General features: G+C 43.3%; 1 protein-coding gene across 6 annotated transcripts in view; it reads right to left on the bottom strand.

Annotated features, from left to right (window-relative positions):
* Window positions 1-10,000, bottom strand: part of LOC146346962 (DGAT1/2-independent enzyme synthesizing storage lipids-like) — a 29,027-nt gene extending 19,027 nt beyond the window's left edge. For 2 of the 6 annotated variants that reach the window (XM_084849543.1, XM_084849548.1), the window contains exon 1: window positions 6,405-8,812. In XM_084849543.1, coding sequence (XP_084705669.1) covers window positions 6,405-6,759 — 355 coding nt within the window. In that variant the 5' untranslated portion in view covers window positions 6,760-8,812. The other 4 variants (XM_084849549.1, XM_084849544.1, XM_084849545.1 and 1 more) reach the window with 4 other exon arrangements.
* Between the last annotated feature and the right edge of the window lie 4,540 nt (window positions 10,001-14,540).

Here is a 14,540-nt window from a genome sequence, read left to right as displayed (position 1 = left end):
TCCCTCTGTGCCTCACCTGCCCTGCTATTTTCCGCTAGACAGCCGTTTTCGGCTGTCTAGCCACAGGGGGCCGACCGGGAGAGGAGGCTGTGTGTATGACATGTAGGATGTGTCGTACATGCAGCTCTGCTCTCCCTGCCCTGGAATGCCCCCAGCCCTGCCCCTTATCAGTTGCTCTGAGTTCCTCTTCTGAGCACGGAGGACCAGGCTTCTCCATGCTTCCTCGGAGGCAGCACAGACATGGTGGGAGGTCGGTTTTCCAGGAACTGACCTCGGAGCACAGGCTCCGAGGTTGGTTCCCAGAAAAGAGCATATCCTATGGCCCTCTAGACAGTGTCTAATGGTCATAGGATTGCTTCCTTAGAAACTGTTACTGGGTCCAATAATGTGATATGGAGGAAGATGCTTTCAGTATATCCCCTATTTTAAAAATACTTTGGCAAACTTGGAAGAGAAAAAGACAAATCCATTCAGATCTCAAGTCGAGAGACATAACAAATTTCTGGGAATTTTCCAAGACAGAAAAAAAGGGGAATTGTAGATCTTTAAATTGCACCACTTTGGAAAAAGAATACCTGAAATAATTGTTTCATTCGCTATCAATGGATATGTATCTTTTCCCCCAGTAGTCTAATAACAGCTGTGAGGGAAGGGGTATTTCAGCCAGGGAAACTGCACCAGGGGGTGGGTGGAGAATAGTTGCGACTGCTTTTAAGCCTGTAAAAAGATGGAGCATATGCACCTACCAGGGTTGATAAAAATCAATGATTTTTAAAAAAATCAGATTTTTAAAACTTAAATTAGATTTTTTTTTTATTTAAATCAGATTTTGAAATTTTCTTAAAATAATTAGTAAAGAAGAGCCTCGGTCAATGATATAATCATGAATACTAATTCTACTAATTATATTCTATGAATATGTTAACAGCAGTTTATGGAGATGGGAGATAACCCGATCAGTCCTATTCTGCATTGCAGGTGGTGTACAGAAGAATATGCTCTCTCTAAGTGCAAAGATAAAGAAGGTCAATGAAAAGTGAATTTGGGGAGATGTAGTAGTTCTGAAAACTTGAGCACACTCCAGGAGAGAGCGGAGGACAGGAAGGCCTGGTGTGCTATGGTCCATGGGGTCACAAAGAGTCGGACACGATTGAACAACAAGAAGTAGTTCTGAACAAGGAGGAGGAGTCTGGATATAAATGCAAGGGACAGAGGAAGGGAATAGAAAGTGAAACCAAAAGTGAACCGGATATATTCATGCAGTCCTGACTCCTGAGGAAACTTCTGCTGCATGTATCCTCCACAGTGTACCAACCTTCTAATGAAACCTACATCTCTGAATATGTATTAAGGTAATATTAAACAATAATGTACTTCTTCTAAAAATGATGATTAAATCATGATTAAACACTGGCACCTACTGGGTGCTTGTTACAGAAACAAGCAGAACCACTATAGAGCAGCCCTCATGAATTCCCACCTGTTCCCATAGATGGCTTACTAACAGTTTCTGAGCAACAGTGTTGATTTGATTTAAATCATGATTTAAATCACTTCCCTAAAGGACTCAATTTTAATGATGTAGATCACAGTTTAAATAGAATCTTCACTAGTGATTTAATCGTCATTTTTAGTAGAAGTACATTATTGTATAATATAGCCTAACACATATTCATAATGTATGTTTCATTAGAAGGTAGGTACACACTAAGCAATTATTCTGAATTGCTTTCAGAGTTATTTTCATCAAGAAATTGAATGATATATTGGTCATTTTAGTACTAAAGCAGAATGAACTTTTGAAATCATTCAGGAGATGAACCAGCTCCAACTGTTCAAGTAATCTTGGTATTTTTGTCCTGATGTGCCAGAATCACGACCACCAAACAGGCTTTTAAATTGGACTAATAAGATAGTGTATTATTCTGGTTAGTTTTCTTCTTCAACAAACAACAACATTAACAAAACACACACATGGATTTTTGAGTGGTTAACTATTTCAGTTTTTAGATAAATGTACAGTTCTTAAAAAAATAAAATTTAGGTAATTTCAACCAAGTCAACATGAGAAACTTAAAATATTGGATGGTACAGTTAACTTAAGATCATTGTGGATACTGCGCCACCGATCTGGTTTCACTTTCTATTGCCCTCCCCTATCCCTTGCACTTCTATCCAGACTCTTCCTCCTTGTTCAGATTTACTCCATCTCCCCAAATTCTCTGTTCATTGATCTTCTCTACCTTTGCACTTAGAGAGTGGCAAGGCCTTGAGAGAGCAAGTTCTGTACACCACCTACAGTGCAGAATAGGACTGATCAGGTTACCTCCCATCTCCATACACAGCTGTTAATATATTCAGAGAATATCATCAGAAGTTGTATAGTTAGTGTTCATGACAATATCTTTGACCTAGGCTCTTTTTTGCTAATTATTTTAAGAAAATGTCAAAATCAGATTTAAATCAAAACAATCCGACTTTAAAAAAAACTTTTAAAAATAATTGATTCTTCAATCAACAGGCCCAAAAGAGGTCTAGCAAGGGCCAAGGAAGTGTAACTTCCATCACTCCTTCCAATAGTGAACTCAGGACTAAGCACAGCCAGTGATCGCTGGGAGCCACAGTCAGCTGGAAAGAAAAATAGAAGGGGGGGGGGGAGAGAGAGGCAGTGAATTGGCCTGCTTGAGCCTTTATATTGCTCCCATTAACCTTGATGTAAATGTTATCAACGTGGGCCAAAAATGTACTCTTCATAGTCAGGTAAAAAACAAGTTGGGCAAATGTCCATAAAACTGATGCTATCAGGTTGCACACAGCTATCAACTCAGAGGAACATAACGATAATTTTTTTCCCTACAGATGACTATTGCAGGTGAAATAAGCTATCAGTGTTATACAAAACACATCAGGGAATGCAGGTAAATAATTCTGTAATTTCACATATTAAAACATGCCAAACTTTCTAAAACCACACTTTAAGAGATTTATTAGTATTTTTCATTACTTGCATAAATATTTGACTGTTATTAATGTGCTCTCCATTACTTTTTACTGCTTTTTTTTAGCTGTCTGTTTATATTCATTTATTTATTCAAATTTATATACTGCTTTCCACAAAAGTATCAAAGCGGTGAACATAAAATACAATTTTATTTTATGTTGTCATGAAAACAACAACAAATATAACAATAAAAACACCACAATACAAATTCATCACCAATAAAACCACATGCGCTATTGTGTGCTACAAACCACAGCTGGCTGGGGAACACTTCAGGGAAAGCCTGTGTAAAGGAGGATGAGGTGATCCCTAAGGTAACCTGGTCCCAAGTTGCTTAGGGCTTGTAATCTTACATTTCCATTGTGTGTGTAAGAAACTGGCTTCATCAGTCTGACATGTCCAACATCTGCTCCTAGCAATTATTTACATTTTAAACATTCTCATGGGTATGTAGATGCAATGGAAAGTAATCTTTTAAAAGGTGTTCACAATTCCAAGATGTGCAGCTCTCCCTATTTATATTTACTCAGAAGAGAAATGTGCATAAACTCATTCCCTAATGTTTCTGTGGGGCCTTAAGCAGTTTTGCAAATATAGTTCCAGTTCTTTTGGATAAATTAATTTACAGTTCTTTTCTAGTCTTCCTGAATTTTCATACTTGGGTAACATTTTCCTTACAATACCACATATTTCTCATAGAGGCCTGCTATTATATATTCATTCCGTTTTTGCACCTTTGCCCCCAAGTTCCTGAGTTTGTAATCATATATTGCTACTTCTATTTTTTTCATAAACCTCCTATCAAGTACTAAAAAACCAAACAAAGCCTTTTACAAACCCCCAAAACCAAAATACCAAAAGGTGTCAACACCACCCACCTAAACAACCCAACCAAGACTGAGCATGCTCAGTGGACACCAGAAGCCATGGAATGTTGAATGTCAGATGGAAAAGAAAACCAGAGGGGGCAGCGGGGTTGGGTGGGGGACAGTGAATCCATCGCTTGAGCTCTTAACAGCTTATAGTATACAGAAGAAAGGCATAGTTGGATGGATGGAACCCTGAACAGGAACATTTTGCAGAATGTTATAATGACCCACTTTCTAAATTGATACATGCTTGTTACTCTGATTGTTTTATTTACGTATTCTTGTAAAACAATAAAAATAGCCAAAATACATGGTTTTATATAGCATAATTATCTTCACAATGACCACTGGAAAATGAACTAACTTATACTTCTGAATGTGTGTCATGGTAAATGACAACTTGTATTTAATGTGGATAAGAGCCTAAAAGTTATATAAAAGTCTTCAGTAATCATTCATCAGACTAGAGTTCATCACTAATTAGCATGCTTGGATAAACTTTCCAGTGCCCTGCTGAAAAAACAGTCTTGTGACATATAGGAAATAAATTAAAAGATTCACTCAGACAAGGCATCTGTTTCAAAAACATACTATGCCAGCTCAGTACAGTTGCTGCAATATATATGTCAGTACCCAGAAGTGCCCATGCACCTCTATTCATTCTGTTGCACCTGTAGGACTGCCCACCAGTGCAATAGGAAGCTACTGCCTCTTAAAGCAACATCATACCTGAGCCAAATTGCTCATTTCCAGAATGAAACAGTTCAGCAGAGCTCCTTTCTGCAAGCTCCACTGACCTGTCCCATTTCAGAAACTAGTGTTTGGGTTCATTTCCAGTTGCTTTAGGAACTGCTGGCTTCCCATTGCACTAAGGTGGGTCCCACTGGTATGCTGGTAGCGTTGGATAACTGCCCTATGTGTCTGTAAAGTACAGGAAGGTAACAGAAGAGAAACATGACCTACCAGACTAGGAAACGATAGTTAAGGTAGTCTGAAGCAGAGGTAAAGCAGACAGAGTTGATTATGTGAAGTTACTGTTTTCTTTGAAACCTCACAGGAACACCTTGATTTCTGGCAGCTGAGAAGGAAGGAAGGAAGGAAGGAAGGAAACCACTGATGCATCCCCATCATTACCCATTCTGTGAGAATTCTCCCTAGGAAGAAGCATGCCTAGTAATGACAATAAGAAGCCTTGGGGCGTCAATATGGTAAACCTTCTGAAACGTTTCGTTTTATCTGTCTGAGAAACTCATATTACCCTCTTAGATTTGTGCAGATCTTGCCTAAATAGAAGGAATCACAATGAGTTTCTACTTTCAAGTGGGAAAAGACCCAAGCACTATTTAATCCCTCACACACAGCTTGATAAAGAGGGTGCGCAATCACGAGTGAATTTTCTTAAGCTGCGTTTAGATTTTTCCTTTCGCTTAGTAATCTTTACAAATCCATACCCATGAGTCAGGAAAATACATGATGCAGCTAGAAGAGGCTGTAATTAGACTGCTTCTTTAAAAAAGCATTCTACTACCCTGGATTCTAAGGGTAGTATCCAATGCCACTCTTGCATGGGCAGCCCAGGCATGCCAGCAGCAGTGTCCGGCCTCTCCAGGAGGGGTGTCTGCAGCCCCTGTCACTGGCAGCCGCAATGTAGCACTTCCAGGAGAAGCGCTCCAACGAATGCAAAGGGCAGATCATGCCCCTTCCAGAAACAAGCATTTCTGCTCGTTGCGGCATTTCCCCCTGGAAGTACTACGCTGTGGCCAGCGGGGGCTGCAGACACTGCAGCTGGCATGCCTGGGCCACCTGTGCAAGGGCGGCATTGGATACTACCCTAAGGATGTAAATAAATGCAGCCAGGTTGCAATCATGCCTTTCCTGAGCAAGGTGTTCAGCTAGGTGATTGCTGGCCAGAGCCACTCACTTTTTTTGAAACTGATTTTCTAGATCCATTTCAATTGGGCTTTAGGCCTTGTTTTGATCTCTAGTAGCTAGATCTGCTGTGTTGCTGCTATTGGTTTTATGTATTAGTTTTGTTCTGTGGTTGGTTTTATTTTGTTGACCCTAGGACATTTGTTGTTGTTTATGATTTTTAACTTCTATTGTTAACTGCCTAAAGGGCATTGTCAATTGGGCAGCATATAAATGCTGTAAATAAACTAAAATAAAAAATAGTTGGCAATGAACAACTTGAACAGAGCTCCTATATCTTAAATCTTCTTGTAGTCTGTCTCCCTCAAACACACAGGGGATACAAAGCTACACCAAGGTATTCCTCATAAAGTTCTACAGGATTTTTTTTTTGTTAAATAATGCCTAATTACTCACTCTGACCCTAGGAATGTGCTATCTGAAATTTTTTAAAAATGGAACCTCTGAAATTGTACCAAAAGTGCTGTTAAAAAATGCAAGGGGAAAAGTATTCTGGAACTAAGCATCAACACATGCACTGATTTTATAAATGTGCATCCTTATTCTTGAGGGTAATTTCGTTCAGATCACCTATATGTAGGAAGAGTGTTTTACAGGGTACTTACCATTCCATATTCTTGCATGAACATACCATATAGTTGACACCATATGTCTTGCACCATCCCAGAAATCATTGCAATAAGAGTCTTTTAGGTCTGTCCGTCCCTTGTAAATATGAAGAACGATAACAGAAACATAAAGGAGGAGGAGGAGGAAGGCAGGAAGCGTAAGAGCTATGAGTAGTGGCATAAAGAGCCATGTGAGGTAGACCATATAACTCAGATATTCCTCCAGGTGTTCTACTCCAGTCCATCCTTCCAATACGTAAAGCAAGCATGTTATATAAGATGTGGGTATCTGCTCTCCACCACAGGATTCATTTTGGCCTATCATATTCTGTTTAAAAAGAAAACAAAACATACTAAATCAAATTTTCTAAAGCACATAATGTGTTGTCTCATGTAAGTGTTTAGAGCTCACTTTTCACCAGACAAAGATACGAAGACCTAAGGTGCAATCCTATGCGTGTTTAGACAGAAAAAAGTCATACAACCCCAAGCATTCGAATGCTGGGTGCTGTAGGACTTTCTTCTGTCTAAACATGCATAGGATTACACCTCTAAGGTGTCAACTAATTGGAACATGGACTGCAATCATTTCCAAGTTATTCATAGCATCAAGTTTTGGAGAAAGCCAAACCTGTCATACTTGCTTACCCAGTGCTTTGGAAGCATGAACCACAATGTATGCTAATATATTCTAATCCTAAATGCCACTGAGAAGCAATAAGAAACAGGTTCCCACAATGTATTTATGCAAGTTTTCCCCCCGTCCCCTTGCTCAAATGCCCTCTCAGTGTCAGCCTCTGCTTGTACTGTACTGACAAAAGCAGTAGCACAGGACTGGGCTATGAGACAGTAAATCTGTTCTCTAAGAGACAGATATGTAGCAGAGTAAGTTTTGTCCAACCACCCTTGAGACAGGAGAGAACTGCAAGCTTTAAACAGGACCTTTACTGAATATTAACAGGTATTTTCTTGTTACATCTAAAGCATGCAAAGTAGCAAAAGTGAAACCAAAAACAGCACTCAAACTCCCTACATGCATTAACCATTTAGTGGCTTTTTAACCAGTTGTTCCTCCCTCCACACAGTGGACTTGTGTATTCCAACAAGGCAAGGATTCAGAAATAACTGGTTTTCCCAAGTGTCTCAATATTTATTTATTTATTACATTTTTATCCTGCCTTTTTTCCTCTTGCAAGGAACCCAAGGCTGTGTACATAATCCTCCTCCTCTCCATTTTAGCCTCACAACAGCCCTGTGAGGTAGGTTGGGCTGAGAGTCTGTGACTGGCCCAAAGTCACCCAGTGAGCTTCCATGGCTGAGTGGGGACTAGAACCCAGATCTTCTGGCTCCCAGTCCAACACTCTAGCCACTACACCACACTGTAATCATCCTATATTTTTGTCCTGCACGGGTTTATTGGGATACTTTGAATAGATTTATGGGTCTGACTGACATGAGACCAATCACTTTCTTTGGATGACAGTAAAAATGCACTTTACAAAATGGACCAATTACTCTTATCAGATATCATCCTTCAGCAACAGAACACTCCAAAAGCAGCAGTGAATGTTATGCAAAAAGACAATCCCTCCAAACCCAAGTACCACTACATTTTTTTTTTTTTATAAGAGTGCAATTTCATATACAACTGTCCGGTGCATATACAACAGCCCAGGGAGTCACTTATGTAAGACAGACCTACAGCACAACTGAGGTTCTGTGCTATGAATCAGAATGTCCCCATTTCGAATCTTGCCTCTGCAATAAATTCCCTAGGTGGCCCATAGCAATCAGAAACACGCTCGGCCCCATATCTGCAACACATGGGTAGCACAGCAATACTGCTCTACCTTGCGGGGGGAATGTGGAGGGGGAAGCTGAGGAAGAGCTAGCTTTTATTATTAATAATAATAATAATAATAAATTAATAAAGCAAGCAAGCAAGCAAATTTAATTAATTAAATTTATTAATCGCCCATCTGGCTGGTCACCCAGCCACTCTGGGCAATGTACAAGCATTCAATAAAACAGTTTAAAACAATAAAATTCTACAACAAAAACATTTTCTAAACTACCCTAACCCACCCCAAATGCCTGCCTCAACAGCCACGTTTTTAATGCACGGCGGAAGCTCATTAAAGAGGGGGCATGGCGGAGTTCCCTAGGGAGGAAGCCCTTAAAAGCGAGATCTTACGCCATGTTTAGCCAAGAACTGAACACAACTCCCAGCATCCCCTGGACAGCGTAGGATGCTGGGAATTGTGGGACTTATTTCTGTGTAAACATGTACAGGATTGCGGCCTAATTTTCTCTCCCCCACCCCCGATCGCAGTCTATTGCTCAGCAACGGGGGGGGGGGGAGAAGATGAAAAGGAGAGACGAGAAGACCGACGCGCCGCGCCGCGCCTCACCTGCCTCGGAGAAGGAGGCGGCCGCACCTGCTGCGACGCGGGACTTCGCTCACCCTCAGCGCGCGAGCTTTTCTTCGGCTCCTGCCGCCCCCAGAAGGGCGGTACCGAGAGCGGTGCTTCCAGGGATGCTACATCAGCGCTGGGCTCGCCTCACCCGCCAGAAGGAGACACGAAGGGGAGACGGCACCCTCCCGAGCCCTGGGACCGCGGCTCCACCCGGGCCATTAGGCAGGAGGACGGGCTCCCCCCACGCCCGGAGAGCGCCGCCCGCTTCCGGGCTTGTGTGCCCCTTCGCAAGAGGGGCTGAGCCGCTACGCTGCCTGCGGAGCGGATTTCCGGGTTCACGGCGGAGCCCCTTTCGAAAAGACCTCTCCGCCGCCCGCCGAGCTGGCTTGGGCGCCGGCGTGTTCGCCCTCGAGCAAAACGTAGCCACACAGGCGGCAGCTGCGGCTTTCAGTCCGGTCTTCCTTCCTTCGTTCCTTCCCTCCCTCCATCATCATCATCACCACCACCGCTACTACTGCGTGTTGTGGTTTTTTAAAAAAATTAAAAATTGCAGTGTCAATACAGACACGTCCTTTAGAGTGTTTTAAACCTAAAACATCGGTGCTTTCTCACGCGAAATAAGATCAAAGTTGGGAAGAGCCACGACGCACGCACCTGCTGCTGTGCGTGTGCGGTTCCTGCTGCTTCTGGGAAGCGGGAGCCACCTGTTGCCCAGTCACACACAGCTACAGCAGGACCCTGGACGCCTTCAGCGGCTTCTACAGGCGGGACCTGTACTGTGGGGAACTCCTTGTTCGGGGTTCTAGCTAGCCGGCCATGCCCTCTTTTCATTCCATCCCCCCCGGATTCCACACGGAAAGCAAAGGTGGACGCGTTAGCCAAAAGGGGGGAAACATACAGAATCCAAATTAGGGCAATACTTTTCATTAAAATACCGTGCAGGCTTTCGCGTCCTCCAGAACTCTTCATCAGACAAGGTGTTAAAGAAAGCACAAGACACTTCGCGTTCTGTAGGGATGCTCAGTCCTCCCCGTCGGGCTGTGCTAAGGTCACCCTCACCCGCAGGGTTTTTTTTTACTAAGTACTTTCGTACGTCAACAAATCTTGTTTTCGGACGGGGCTTTACGCCTAAGGAGATTCTCACTTCCACCTCGAGGGAAGGGAGGGGACAAGACTACGGAAACAGGAAGTTCGAGCAGCTTGTCACTCTAATTTTCTGCCTCTATGGAATTCAGTGACTGTAGATAGAGAAAATTGGCTAGACTAAGGCAATGCCCCTGCGCATGCCCAATGCTTCTTACCGAAGCTTCCACTCCTAGCTTGCCCTGAGTTATTAAGGGCGCAATTCTCCGCAAGTTAAGACAGAAAAAAAAGTCCTACAATTCCCAGCATAGCCCAGCCCGGATGGCCGCCTGGAGGGATGCTGGGAGCTGTAGGACTTTTCTTCTTCTTCTTCTTCTGTCTAAACGTGCATAAGATTGAGCCTTGAGAGATTTTAATTCAGGTGCATAAACCGCAACTGAAGAAAGTTGAACGTATGGAAGAGTGTGTATGGAAATCCTACTAGATTTCTGTTCCTGCGCTTTTATAATAGTGTGTATGTTTTCTTATTTTGTATTTTAGTGGAGGGTTTTTTTCGTATTTTAGTGATAAGCCGCTTTGTACGTCTCTTTGAGAATAACTTGTCTTCGGTGAATTATATATCATATCGATTTAGGATGGGATGAGAATCCAAACTACTGAATTAGTAGACCCATCCCAGTTCGAGATGGGAGCCACCCCTACTCAAATGGGGGCTTACACCTTTCTTCTACTTACTTCTACCATGTGCAGCCCAAGATGGTGCAGTTCACAAATCCCCGTGATTCTGGACTGCGAATGCAAGAATTGTCAGGAAAGCATTTGGCTTCACCTTGCCGCAATCTGAGCTGATGTATGTTTGCCTGGAAATAGGTGCTGCTAATGGGGCTTGCTCCAAGAAAAGGTACTTTAGACTGCAGACTTTCTTTTAGCATAGCAGGTAGTAGTTGTAAAAACAGATGCCCTAATTTTCAAAGGGTGCAATCTACGCATGTTTAAAGAAAGAGAGAATAGTCCTACAATTCCCAGCATGCTCCAGCCAGCATGGTGGCTGGAGGGATGCTGGGAGTTGTAGGGGCTTTTTTTCTGTCTAAACATGCATAGGATTGTGTCCATAGCCATTTTATTCTTAACATCAGTATACAAAAAACTTGGCTGGGGGAGGATGCTATGTTTATTTTTAAATTATTTCTCCATTCTCTTTTGCTGCCGTTTTTCATGCATTTGTTTTCTTTCCAAAGGGCCTTAGACCCCTGAAAGATCACGTGTATTTTATTTTATTTAAAACATTTATATCCCACCCTATATCATTAGGATCTCAGGGCAGCATACAGATAAAATCAATTTAGACAGCATAAAACAATAAATAATGTAAACAGCTAAAAACATATTAAACCATTAAGCAAGCTAATACCAATTTAAAATCTGAAACAGTTAAAACAGTGTGCTACTTTAAGGAATACGTTTAGCCTTCAAAGGCTTTGATAAAAAGCCATGTTTTAACTTGGTGCTGAAATGAAACCATGTCTGTGCCAATCAGACCTCCAAGCGGAGGGCATTCCACAACTGGGGTGCCATTGCCACAGCAGAAAAAGCCCTCTCCCATGTCCCACCGTAGTCTCGCACTGGAGATCTCCAACAGATCTCAGTCCTCGGGCAGGCATATATGGGGGAGGCGCTCCCTCAAATATCAAGGTCCCAAGCCACTTAGGGCTTTAAATGTTATCACCAAAACTTTGAATTCTGACCAGATGCATATTGGCAGCCAGTGCAATCCTTTAAAATGGGTGTTTTATGATTGTTGTAAGATGTTCGAGTCAGCAGTCTAGCTGCTGCATTTTGCACTAGCTGCAACTTCCGAGTAGTCTTCAAGGGCTGCCCCATGCATTGCAGTAGTCTAATTGGGAAGTTACCAGCATGTGCACCACAGTGGCTAGGTTATCCCTGCCCAAGAAAGGCCATAGCTGGTGGATCACCCAAAGCTGGCCCCAAGTACTCCGGGACATGGAGTCCACCTGGGGCTCCAGTGACAGGAATGGATCTAGGAATACTCCCAAGCTATGCACCTGCTCCTTTGGGGGAGTGCAACCCCATCCAGGACAGATTGCTTACCCGATTCCCAGACTCGGGAACCACCAATCCACAGAGCTTCTATCTTGTCAGGATTCAGCTTCAGTTGATTGGCCCTCATCCAGCCCATTACAGCCTCCAGGCACTGGTCCAGTACCTTCACTGCCCCAGCTGACTCCGACGAGAAGGTGAAATAGACCTGAGCATCATCAGTGTACTGGTGACACCTCACCCCCAAACTCCTCACCGAACGGCTTCATATAAATGTTGAACAGCAGGGGGATACAGTAAAACCCTGTGGTACCCCACAGCTTAGTAGCCATGGGGAAGAACAGGAATCCCACAATACCACTCTCTGCAATTGGCCCTGCATGTAGGAGCACAACCACTGTAGCACAGTGCCCCCAACCCCCATCTCGCAGAGCTGATCCAGTAAAATACCATGATCAATGATATCAAAAGCTGCTGAGAGATCCAGGAAGATCAACAGGGTAGCACTCCGCTTGTCTTTCACCCAGAGTAGGTAATCAGTCAGAACAACCAAGGCCATTTTAGTGCCGTATCCTGGCCAGAAACCAGACTGAAATGGGTCCAGAAGTTTCCTTCAAGAACGTCTGAAGTTGCCCAGCCACCACATGTTCAAGCACCTTGCCCCAAAAGGGGATATTAGTGATGGGACAATAGTTCTCACACACCTCTGAGTCCAAGGAGGTCTTCTTCGGGAGAGGGTGCACTATAGCCTCTTTCAAGGCAGCAGGAACACCCCCCCCCCAACAAAGCGAAGCATTTCCCACCCCCTGGACCCACCCAATCAATCCACCCCTGCTAGAACGCATTAGCCAAGATGGGCAAGGGTCAAGCTTATATGTGGTGGGATGGACTGATTCAAGGGTCTTGTCCACATCATCAGGCTGCAACAACTGAAACTGATTGTGGCTGTCTAGCCGTGGGAGGGTGGAGCTGGGAAGGAGGCTGCTGAATGGCACATATTTGTCATACAAGCAGTTACGCTCTCCCCGCCCTGGAACGCCCCCAGCCATGCCCCTTTCCGGCTGCTCCGTGCTCCTCTTGTGAGTGCGGAGGATGGGGCAGCGTGGAAGTCGGGGGAGGTCTAGCCAAAAAGGCAGGGCAGGAGAAGCGCAGCGGGAACAATCCCCTCCGTGCTTCTCCTGCCCTGCTTTGGATAGGCGGTCGCCTCTGAGTTTGGAGGCGGCCACCTATCTAGATAGGATTGCTCCCTAAGAGTCTTAACTATAAAATCCTTAGCTCAGTTCTTAACCTGGGCATGATTTGCTAGGAAAGGAAAGCCGATATCTTTTGGCCCCCGAAATACACACACCACCATGACATGGAGATAATAATACCGACCTGTCTTCCGTTGTTGTAAGGAATGTGATATATGTGAAACATGAACACTCATAAAATACTGAAGTGTTTAGTATTATATTTTCCTGAACTCTGTTTGCCAATATCCACTCTCCAACTATGTCCAGGCACTCATAAATTTACAGTCCACATTTTGCCGGATCAGCAAATAAATACACAAATGTAAATCTCGGGTTTTCAACAATACATCTACCTTAAGCAGCCCCAAGAATAATAACATCTGCATATACATACAATCTGCATGTCGTGGTCAGATCATTTCCTTGTGAAGTTTGGTTTGGCGGTAGCAGATCCTCTCTGCATGGGTGGGGGACCGATTAAGATGGTCTGCCCCCAGAGACTTATGGAATCTCATGGATTCCTGAATGCTCTGGGGGATTTTCCTGCTGATAGGGCTGACGATTCAGTCGAGGCCTTGGTGCTTCTATGGAATGGTGAGATGGGAAAGGCCGTTGATACAATCACTCCCAAGCATCCACTCCAGTGCTGTGGAGCCCATAATTCACCTTGGCTTACAGAAGATCTACGGGCAATGAAACAGGCCAGACGACAGCGCGGGCTCCAAGGTCGGTTCCTGGAAAACAACATATCCTATGGCCATCTAGCTGCTGTCTAGCAAGCCATAGGACTGCTCCCTCCGCTAATATTACATGACAAACTCATCCCATCAGTTTCAGTAGGTTTATTTATTACATTTCTATACCGCCCATTAGCTGAAGCTCTCTGGTGGTTTACAAGACAAAACTTAAAACCATAAAATACAATATAGTAAAACATAATATAAAACCATAAGTTTACAACAGAATAAAACCAAAGCATTAACCAAGATAAAAGCCAGCAGCAGTGCAAAGATCTAAAGACCAACTAAAACATTTAAGTATGACTAAGTTTCAATCTAACCTGTTGTGTGAAGTACAATACCATTACTGATGGGTTTAGTGTTGTTGCATATGTGACAAAACTTTACATTAAAAAGCAGTTCTTTGAAGGAAACAGCATATTATATGTACATTATTAGGTGCAATAAACATACATGCATTTTGTTCTGTGTATACAGCACAATATATGCACTCATTATATGTTCTGTGCACTACATTGAAATAATGTTTTTCATCTAGTAAGCTGTCAGAAATAGGGATGGCGGAGAATTTCTCCCCGAAACTTTGGGGGGCCGAGCGCC

The sequence above is a fragment of the Heloderma suspectum genome, chromosome 4 (genome assembly GCF_057233095.1).
Source record: "Heloderma suspectum isolate Gila_16-S chromosome 4, 16-S_ref, whole genome shotgun sequence".
Lineage (NCBI taxonomy): Eukaryota > Metazoa > Chordata > Lepidosauria > Squamata > Helodermatidae > Heloderma > Heloderma suspectum.
This window is presented reverse-complemented; position numbering and strand designations above follow the sequence as displayed.